The sequence below is a fragment of the Oreochromis aureus genome, linkage group 15 (assembly GCF_013358895.1).
Source record: "Oreochromis aureus strain Israel breed Guangdong linkage group 15, ZZ_aureus, whole genome shotgun sequence".
In the NCBI taxonomy this organism is placed as follows: domain Eukaryota; kingdom Metazoa; phylum Chordata; class Actinopteri; order Cichliformes; family Cichlidae; genus Oreochromis; species Oreochromis aureus.
Window position 1 is genome coordinate 3504144 of NC_052956.1, and position 10901 is coordinate 3515044.

Consider the following 10901-nt stretch of genomic DNA (forward strand, 5'->3'; position numbering starts at 1 on the left):
TCTGAGAATGAAAATGTTCCACATGGAAATGTTTACTTACTCACACTCTTGGACAAGCACATGTGGCTAAGACTTCACCATCCTTTTTGCCGCCCGTTTTGCTCTCTGCCCTTCCTGTCACACAACAACGTAGAGATGAGGATTTAGAAATGTTTCAACCCTTTTTCAGGTCAAATTATTGAACTTTCCCAGTTATAATGACAATGAAACATTGAAACAGTCCGTCTCATTTTAACAGTTGGGAGTCAAAACTCTGAGCCTGCAGGTACAGAGTACCTCCTGCTGACAAAACAATGATCACCACCTGAACCTATTGTTAAACAGAGCTGAATACTGCTGCTTTTATAACCAATAAACGTGTTCATCGGAAGAGTCTGGAAACGTAAACATTGAAAAGTCTCCATTTATTGTGTTTTCTCATTCTATCAGCATCTGTTTTTAACAGGGAGAGAGATTTGTGCAGGGAAATAAAAAGTGAAACTTTTCTTTTTTTCTCTCCCCACTTTCACAATAAAGTCCTAGACAGATGACAGCTGTGGACACACAGAGTGCAAGCTGCATGTTTTATCGCCTTCACCCATAAATAAAAAACGCAGAGTGGAAGAAATACAGTCAAAATATACGATTTATGGCAACGGGCACAGAAGGGAGTCTGGAGATTTCTTGGACAATATGAAAATAAAACTGCAATAAAACTGCACGGGCCTTGATTGTGGTCTATGGAGAGACATGGAGGGACTCCAGCACAGCTAACTTTATTACTTCATCTAAGAGAGAGCAAGAGAAAAGGAGGCACACATCAACAGATTCAGAGACTATTACAGTCAAATCCTTTACCCAAAGTGGCCACAGTCTCCAGTCTCCATCCAAGGACCCCAGCCCCCTTTTCACCCAGCAAAAAGGGGCACAGTAGAGGACAAAACCTTCCCAATTGAGTTTTCCCAGCTTTGTATTTACATAAACCTTTTACAACTTAACTTCATGGCAGGCATCATCAAGTCTTAAACTGATGGTAGTTGTATAAACATCGTGGGGAAAGAAGAATTAATGTTTTAAATAGTAAAACGGACTGCTGTTTATGTAAGTGGTTGGTAACCTTATGGTGATTGCCAACTTAACAAATAATTTACCACCATTTTCATTTCCCACAATATCACAGCACCCAACTCTGCTGCTCTAAGCATTTAAATTCGCTTTGAGGGAGCCATCTTTCTCATCTGGGAGGCGGAGAGGTGAAAGGGAGACGGGAAAGCGTGCATTTTTTAAGCGATTAGAGAAACAGATAACTGGGCGCTAGGCGAAAACAGCCTGATAGTCTGCAGGCCACTGAAAGAAAATGCTCCAGACTTCCATGGAGATTTAGCAGTAAGAATCTTCTCCTTTTCCCTCTTCTCTGAAAATAGGCTATTATATGGTGTTGCATCTTTCTTGGCTGGAGCTTCGCAAAAGATGTAGGGTTTCAGAGAGCATACCGGGGGACCGGTGAAACTGGAGACAATATCAACAAATACGGCCTTGTATTTTTAGGTTGTGATTATAAAGCTCATTTCACAGTTTAATACTCCGGGGAAGCCAAACAAACATGGTTGTATAAAGAAACCAGCATCCAGTATTGGATCAAATCTCTACTGCTCCCAAAAGTCCTGGACAAACAAAAAAATATGCACATACAGTACATATACTTAGCACTGAGCCTACGAAGTTCAGTGACAGATTTAAATACAATACACTGACATACAACAGGTTCTCTTTTAGCAAAGGAGTGATTCCTGTTATTTACTTAATGCATGCTATTCTGAGGAAAATGAATTACAGATACACTAGATCAACAGTGAATTTTTTAATGGATAATTTTCTTTTCATATTTATACTTTTATTTGGTTTATTAAAAGTCCTTTCACATATCATGAAATACTCCTTTGAAAAAATATAAATAAATGTGAGAAAAATAAGTGTTGGACATATCCAGTTTCTTATTTAGGAGTCATTTAATACTGCCAGAAAACAATTATTAATACTTTTTTTTACTCTTTTTATTAGCCTCGTACTTCATCTAAAAGAAGCAATTGAGTTTGGAATTATAGGTTTTCATCAGTACAAAAAACAAAAAAAAAACTATAGGATGCTATTTCTTTAAAAAATGTTTGAAAACTTTTAGATCGAAAACCGTGTATGGTTAAAAAGGCATGATCATTTGATGCATTTTTTTCTGTCTGATTGTCGGTACTTTGCTGGCCCCTGCTGACCAAACAGAACAGAACATTTCCACTACTGATACCTTCAGTTAAAAAAACAAAAATTTAGAAGCAGCATAGCAGGTATCATGTAAAATAGGCTGTCAAGTAATAAACTGTATTTTATTAGGCAATGATACACCTAAAGGAAAACTTAATTTCTATAATCTATAACTTTGCATGCCCTCTATTTTGTTTATATTCATCTTGTGGAATATGCTCCTCTTGCGGGCACATCTGGTGTGGAGCATGAACAATTTTGTACAAGATCAATAAAAGGCTATTTTATTTTATCGTAATCTATTTAACATTTACACATTTACCTTAGTTGGTTAATATTTTATTGACTAATTATTTAATTTTGCTTTTCAAAACTGTGCAAAGTACCCAAAACATAAGGACCTGAATTTTATGAGGAAAATGACTGTCAGCCTACCCGCTGCAGTTTTTGTAAAGTATTGTTTGTGCTTTGACCAATGTTAGCTAGTAGCTTAGAATTAAAGTAAAAAATTAAGTATTAAGACATTTAAACTGATTAAATTAATATTTTTAAAAAGTCTTAAATTACTTGAGATGTTGTGTCCAGAGTTGGAAGCATTTGTTTCACTAATAGCAGTGCTCTTTTCAAATAAGCTAACTTGGCTAACTTTTTGTCTTATCAGCTAGCAGTAAAACCAAGGTGTAAACAGAGTAAGAATAGAGCAGTGCGATTCAAATGGTTTTATTTAAAAATAAAAATAGACTGTGCCACAAAGCAAAATTGAGCTATTTATGGTTTGCAGTTTTTTTCTGCAGGTATATCAAGACACCTGAAGCTAATACTAAAAACAAATTAGATTTTAAAACAAAATCCAAGAGCTCTTTGAAGGGCTAATAACAACAGCAACAGCAACAAGAACAACAACAACAACAATGATAATAATAATAATAATAATAATAATAACAATAATAATAATAATAATAATAAAAGTGCAAATGATCGAATACAACGCAGGTAACTATACTTACTTATAGTATTTGTATTTCCATTTTATTCTATTGTATATATTATTCTATTCTATTTTATTCTATTGTATATGGTATTTTATTTTATTTTATTGTATTTTATTGCTTTCCAGTGTTTTCTAATTTCTGCTACATAACTTTGCACTTTGCTGTAACAAAACAAATTTCCCACCTGTGGGACTAATAAAGGTCATCTTATCTTATCTTACCTTTAACCTGTGTAGTTTAAGCCACCTAATAACTAAATTAGGTTGCCTAATAACTAAATCCGCCCCTGATAGGGAAGCCTTTTATTTCCCTGAGATGTGCATTTCACATCATCTTAAATTCTTTTTAATCTGTTGACAACTACCTTCCCTCCATGTACAAATGGGCTGGATTAAGCTCTCGCCGCACTAGGACAGGTAGCCTACAAATCCCAAAGAGCATTGCGGCTATTGCTATAGCAGCGGGAAGCACAACGGCTCTCGTTTGTGCTTAACCTCCATCATGGAAAGTCAGAGTCGCGTCTTCGCGGCGATAGTACCGGCCGGGCGGGAGCTCTCCGGTAACGAAAAAGAGCAGGGGCTGGAAGTAAGAGCGGTTAGTCGGCAGAGTCCCGGCAAGTGTCTGCGGGAGGTCCAGGTGACAGGGACAGCGGAGGTTCGCTGCCAGGCGGACCGAGCATCGGTGCGAGTCAGCGTGGGCAACAGCAAGGAGTCCGTCAGCGAAGCAACCCACAGCGTTTCACGGCGACTTGGATACATTTTACAGGCTCTCAGGTGAGAAAAGAAGTTGGAGCGAAGCAGGCGCAAACTGTAAAGTTAGCTAGCTACTGTTAGCATTATGCTGTTACCGGTTAAAGAGGCAGCAGTGAGGGAAGTGCGTCCGCAGATACAGCCAACTCGTTTAGGATTACTAGCGATGGAAGAAGCGATGAAAAGTTTATTAATGATATATTTAAAGACGAGCATACAACTAGAAGAGTTTCATTTCTAATTTTAAAATAGCCCCATAAGAGTATGAAAAATAACCGTGTTTATTTGTGTATTTATTGGTCCTACTGCTGTACAGCTGCATGCAGGGGCGGAACCTGAGGGTGGCCATCACAGACTCAAGTCCTGCCAATAACCTGGCACATCCAGTGGTGAAGTCTGTTAGGAAAAATATAAAAGAACATTTGTTGAAGCATTAATTTGGGTTAAGGTTGTTGTTCCCACATCGATACCTGTTAACAATAATAATCTTACATGGTGCTTATATTGATTCATCCACATAAACATCATATTGAGTCAAAATTGCCTTTTTAAGCATGACCTTGCCGAGAGAGCAGCACAGGATGCACACGATATCCAGATCATATGCAAGAAAATGTCAAGATCAAATTAGGGCCCTAATCCATCAGCAATCTCTGATTTTATAAATAAACTTCATTTCAAAAGTTCATTAACTTTGAGATCAGAAGTTCTGAGTTTCCTGTTATAGAAGAGCTGATCAGAGTATGTTCTATCATCACTGAGTGTGCAAATTGGGGAGGCTTCAATGCTGGGACTCACCAACAGGTCAATAAAGAGCAGAGCTTCCAATTTAATTCAGCTGACCAGGATATTAATCTTAAAAAGTAGGAGGGAAGAAGAGTCATTTCAATCGTCTTGAGCCACTCTTTCCTAATTTCACGTTTCATAGGGACAAAATAAAGGTGCCAGAAAGTGATGATTAAAAATATGGGGAAACTGATCATACAGTTTCCTGATGGACCTGTGATATTAGAACAGAATCCAGGCAGATCCACTCTCAACTCCATCCATCCATCCATCTTCATCCGCTTTATCCGAGGCCGGGTCGCGGGGGCAGCAGCCTAAGCAGAGAAGCCCAGACCTCCCTCTCCCCAGCCACCTCCTCCTCCACTCTCAACTCAGCTCGTTAAATTAAAAACAGTTTTTACAGGATGAACATTAACCATTGTACATGTGATCTTTATTTAAACAGCGATTGCTACCGTAGCTTACAGTAAATGTTTGCAGTGCAGCTGGCTGACAGCTGCATCACTGTCCACAGAGTTACAAAGGTGGAGACTATAGATTTTGTCCTGAGCTGACTATAAATCTGTAATGAAATCGCTGTCTCCATCCTTGTATATTTGAAGTCAATGATTTTGGCAAACTAACTAACTTGGATTTCAGTGCCTGTAAAAACGTAAACTTGTGTTACCTAGGTAACTGACTCAGAGTTGAAGTCAACTCTCTTTTTGGAAATCCAGAGTTTCGCTCATCTTAGGGTTAACAATGTCAGAGTTGTTTACTAAACCTGCTATCTGGAATAGGACCCAGCTCAGGTTTGGGTGCTTCTGCACATTATTCCAACGTGTTCACAAGTGTTGCACAATTACTTCAAATTTGCAGAAATAGCACATTAAATATGCTTGCAAAGCAATGGGTGTCCAGTAAAGCAGTGTTTTAAGTTGATACAGTTTTGTTTATATTTTTTTCAGGGACAGTAGCTAATTTTTCAAAGTACACTGTAATTTTCGTGACCATGTGTTTATTTTTAATCCATTCTGCTTAGACAACATGACATCAGAGAAGAAGACGCTTCAGTGAGGAGGTTTCTCCACCGAGACGCAGACATGTATCGGATGGATGCAGAGGTCGAGTATTTGGACAAACACCGCTGAACGTGCAGCACAGACGTGTTGAGCAGCATGTGACCGTGCTGTAATATATCTTATAGGTCATAGTGACTTTCTCAGACTTTGAGAAGATGGAGCGAATATGTAGCATCCTGCTGGAAAAGCTAGACAAGAGCGTTTCTGTGGGGACACCAGAGTTCTACCACAGTGCTGAATGCCTGAGTCAAATGAGGTATGAAAAAAATCAAAATAACACAATCTTACCTCTTTGTTATTTCCATTAAATGCTGTGATCGTAACTAGCAAGTCTGTGTGTGCTGCAGGCTGCGTGCATGTGTGTCTGCAGTCGAGAATGCTCAGCTGAAGGCCAGCAAAGTCAGTCAGCTCCTGGGACAAAGTCTGGGACCCCCTCTGCTGGTTAGAGAGGAGGAAACCAAAGAGTGGAGGAGCAACGAGGACAACGGTGGTGGGGGGCAGGGGTCTGCAGCCCCTTCTCACTTTCCCAGCTTACCTGTAGTCACTGCTTCCTCGCAGGTGTCCATCTCCTTCAGCCTCAGAGACACGAGCAGGAAAATGAGATGACAGATGTAATGCTTAAAAAAAGTATGGATTTTCCAAAGTCATTGTAATTCAGCCAACACTTTCTTGAAATAAAAAAATAATAATTTTATTTTGACTTTAAAAGCAATTTAAAGAATCTCAGTCTGTCAACGTTGTTGTTGTTCTTTTTACATATTTGGTTGACACTTTAAATTATTTTGTATTTGTTGACTTCAGAGAAATAAATGTGGTAATTCAGAAGCTCAATCACATTTCTTCATCTTTGATAATTTATCTTCAACTCCGTTAAAGGCAGGGTTCGATGATCACTCTTAACTCCTATTTTTACTTGAGGCTAACGGGTCAATGACTCTTAAAGACGGCATTTCGTGTCCACTCGTCGGACTCCAGTAGACAAACAAAAAGAAGAACCAGGCTGAAGAAAACTACAGAAGCCAAAGGATGAAACTGTCTCTTGGCTAAGGCTTTTATACTCCAGAGTCAAAGGTCCTCGCCCTCATCATCCTCCTCGTCTTCTGGGAAGAGCTCTCTGAGCCAGGGCTGCATAACAAAGCGTTTCCCATTAAAGTGCGTGAAGTAGTTCTCCAGGGTGGGAATGTCCGGCTGGAAACATCCAACAGTAAGTCCATGACCTATTTTAATATATATGATTGTATGCACTGTGATTTTCAGGACTTACCCTCATCCCTGTGATGCGCTCCAGCTGTGTCTGAGGCAAGTATGCTACTATGACAGAGGAGGGTCCAGGTCCTCCAAAGATCACCTTGTAATGAGGTGTCTTTTCTGCTCTTGTGTCCTATATGAACACACGCTTCCGTTACTAACACTTAAATGATCTATTACCAATAAATGATCAGAGGAAGTGAAGGAGGCTACTGACATCAGAGCCGGAGTACATTCTGTCAACCCATTCTGGAGGAGCTTGCAGTTCAGGGTCCCAGCTCACCACTACTCCGACCATGTGGCCTTTTGTCTCCAACACCACCTCTCCGACCCGCAGAAACACATACGGGGGACGAGGGCTGCGCGCCGTCTTGGATGCTGATGTGACAAAGACAGACAAGCGATGACTACAGAACTGACATGACATGCATGAATAAGATCTGTTTTTAATGAAAAACCACGATCAGATTTCCTTTTGTGTCTTTCTAGAAAGCTCTCTGCTGTTGCCAGGCAATAAAACTAAACTCCCATGATCTTTCTCAGGAAAGAGTCCTGCTGCTAAATTATTGTGGAAAGACGGGTGTAGTTAGAAGCCTTCACACCCTGAAATTCTGGATTTCATGTGAGTGAGTGAATCATACCACTCCTGGGTCCACACACTTTCATACAAAAGTAGCGCACACTGCTCTGCAAAAAGGCATACTTATAAAGTTGTATCCATCTATTTTTGTCATCCATATGCTGACCCTCAATCTGAAACCGTAATGGATGAAGCCATGCTATAATAATGTAATGATAAAATATTAGTAGATGAGAATACAAACACTATTCACATCTAAATTCTAATTCTAATCTTTTATGTAGGACACCTGCAGTGAAAGAGAATTGAAAGAAATAACTTTTCTGTTGCCTGCATGGTAGAGGGTGACTTTGCCTCCACACCTAAACAGTAGAATGAGAACAGTCAGGGTTTACAGTGGGATTCAGCAGGCGGGGGAAAGAAGAATCACAACTCACAATAATTTCTAATATGAGCTCGGTAGGTTTTCTGAGTGCAGGCTGTGATCAGCTGACCTGCTGCTCTTTGTGGATTTACACAACTGAATTCAACAAGACGTCAGCAGAGGTTTCACAGCTATCCTGGCAGATATGCATTCCCTACACTGTTTATAGTATCTTTGCATTAGACAGTTGGTATAAAGTTGGAAATCAGTGAACAAATCTAAGCATCATATTCTTAAATGCAAATTCTCTGCTACACTTCATTCTTTTTTCTCTCCTTGCAAATACAGCAGCTGGACCCTTAACTAGCGACACATCGTGAGACAAACTGCACACAAACAGTTTGTGTGTTTGCTGATGTTTGTCGAGCTGATAGAAACGTTGAATTTGAAATTGCCTGCTACTTAAAAAAAACATCACTCCCTTCATGCTTCCTCCCATCTGTAGAGCTATCTAGATGCTGAATTACCGCGAACACAACATACGGATACGAGCACTCCTTCCGGCCGACTTTAAATCCTATATAATAGGAAATGCTATAAATGCTATAAACGATATTGTTGAACCAAATGTAAGGTACAGATTTGTTTAAAAAATTAGGAAGTAAAAAGTTGTCATAAAAACAAATACTAATAAGGCCTTAAAAAATACCTACAGCAATCCAAAGTCAAAAATCTTAAGAAAATGCTACAAAGACCTGACACTGGGCCTGAGAGCTGCATCTTCAGCTGATCCATCTAATGCTATGGTTTGGGGCTGCATTTCAGACAGTGATGTTGGGGGTCTTTTCAAAACCAATGAAATTACAAACAGAGCAAAGTACCATCATATTTTGATCCACCATACAGTAGCATCTGGAAAATGTGTGACTGGCAACAGCTTTAATTCATCAGAATGACCCCAAACACTCAGTCAATGCAGTAAAAGCATATCTGGATAGAAAAACCACACAGTGGAAACACCATCAGTCATTGACTGGCCTCCCCAGAGCCTGAACCTCAACATTACTGTGGGATCATCTTGACAGTAAATAGCACAAAAGGGCAGCCAACATCCAAAGAAGAGCTCTGAATGTCCTTCAAGAAGCCTGGGAACTATTCCTCAAGACTTATTAAAGAAATAACAAGAAAGCTTAGCTAAAAGAGTTCAGGCTGTGTGTTGAAGAATAAAAGTGTCCACACCAAATATTGATTTTCAAGCTTTTTAGGATCGTACAAACTCTGTTTTGTCCTCATATACTGTATTTCCATGTATGTTTCACTGCATCTATTTCCTATTTTCCTTGCAAAATATAAAGATATCAAGGATGGTTCAAGACTTTTGCACATTACTATAAATTTAGTGCTTATCAAAGTGCAATAATTCAGGAGGACACATGTAAGAAATTAGAATTAAATATCCATTAGTTTTTGGTAATCAATTGCACTCGATGGGGGAGGTGAAATTTCACATTAACCTATGAGAATGAGGATATGGACAGACTGTAGCACATGTGGCTGGTTAAAAATGCTTCAGTATAGCAGAGCTATAGACACAAACCTCCAAAGAATCCCAGGTCATTGTCAAAAAGCATGGTCTCCACGGGAGGTGACCCTTGCCCCGCTTGATCGTCCTGTCCCAATCCAACCAGAGACCTTCAGGAAACAAACACATCACCAGTCTCTAAATACAACGCACGTGTTTCCACAAAAACACCAGAAATCACTTTTTAGGTGTGTGGGATTCGAATATGAAACAAGATTATGCAAATAACTGTAGCCTCAGAGATCCCGAGTGAGCGAGCGATGATTTGGGTTAAATTCAGCCCTCATTTGAATGGCATTCATCTCACACACTCACATGGCTTTGGACATCTGCTGGCTTGTCCAGTCTGACCATGCAGTTACATTCATGTATGATTTTCTCCATTCTCTCCATATTCGAAGCAATCTGAAACCAAAAATGTTTTTTTTTTATTAGTAAAAACAGAAAGAAAACGGCCACAACAGTCCTGATTCTGATAACTATCACTTTATCTAATAGTTCACATAAAAGGTTGCTGTGGGTCATTCACATCTAGCCAACTAAAGGCGTTTTTTCCTCTTTTTGCAAACTTCGATGCGGTAAATAAAAGCCGGTTTTAGGCGCACTGATCTCACCGCGTGGTCGCATGGTAGCGCTGCGCCGCCGAGGAGCCGCTCCACCGGGAGATGAAGTACTGCGCGGGCACGGCGGAGAGCAGCAGTGCGATCTGCAGCACCGCAGAGGCCCTGAGCACAGGCATGACCGCACAGCTGGCACCTGCCGGGAAACCAAAGGTACATGCACGAAAGTGAGCGCCAAAATTAACTTAAAATAAATAAATTAAAACAGGAGTTTTAAGTTAGGCTACTAGTTTCAGCTCAAACATATGTTTATGGCAGGTGTTACATTTTTATAAAGTTGTGGCAGGTAAAACTTTAAAGGACACGTGACCCCGCAGGTAGGTCAAACCAGGTAACCGCGAAAGCTCTTTACCGGCAGTAATTGTGACACTTACCTCTTGTTAAGCTCTAAAGTCTTCCCTCCAACTGTGTGTCGAACATTGCGTTTGAGTGAGTCTGCTGCGCGTGGAAACCAGAACACAGCGGCGCGGTTTCACTTCTGTTTTATTTACATAAACCACACTCCAGCCCATGTCGCCTCCTGCCACCTGTGTATTTACATTTTTAGAAAAATTGCCAAACAGGTATTCTAACCAATAGCCGCAGCCCACGGAGGTACCCAAGGACCTTTAGCGGCTCGCCACGTCAGGAAGAGCCGGAGGTGTGGGCTCTGAGGACCGGGAAGTGATTTTTGTGCACTTACCG

At 40.2% G+C, this 10901-nt stretch overlaps 2 protein-coding genes across 2 annotated transcripts; one reads left to right on the forward strand and one right to left on the reverse strand.

Moving 5' to 3' along the window:
- The first annotated feature begins 3439 nt into the window (after positions 1 to 3439).
- Positions 3440 to 6535, forward strand: irak1bp1 (interleukin-1 receptor-associated kinase 1 binding protein 1). The gene is made up of 4 exons (XM_031755155.2): positions 3440 to 4000; positions 5784 to 5865; positions 5949 to 6079; positions 6171 to 6535. The coding sequence occupies exons 1-4, from the start codon at positions 3729 to 3731 to the stop codon at positions 6427 to 6429; spliced, it is 744 nt and encodes a 247-aa protein (XP_031611015.1). The 5' UTR covers positions 3440 to 3728; the 3' UTR covers positions 6430 to 6535.
- A 44-nt stretch (positions 6536 to 6579) lies between these two features.
- On the reverse strand, positions 6580 to 10795 carry si:dkey-261l7.2. The gene is made up of 7 exons (XM_031755156.2): positions 10592 to 10795; positions 10212 to 10353; positions 9913 to 10002; positions 9613 to 9707; positions 7289 to 7449; positions 7088 to 7204; positions 6580 to 7011 (listed from the first exon to the last, which is right to left on the reverse strand). Exons 2-7 carry the CDS (start codon positions 10334 to 10336, stop codon positions 6889 to 6891), a joined length of 711 nt encoding a protein of 236 aa, XP_031611016.1. The 5' UTR covers positions 10337 to 10353; positions 10592 to 10795; the 3' UTR covers positions 6580 to 6888.
- Between the last annotated feature and the right edge of the window lie 106 nt (positions 10796 to 10901).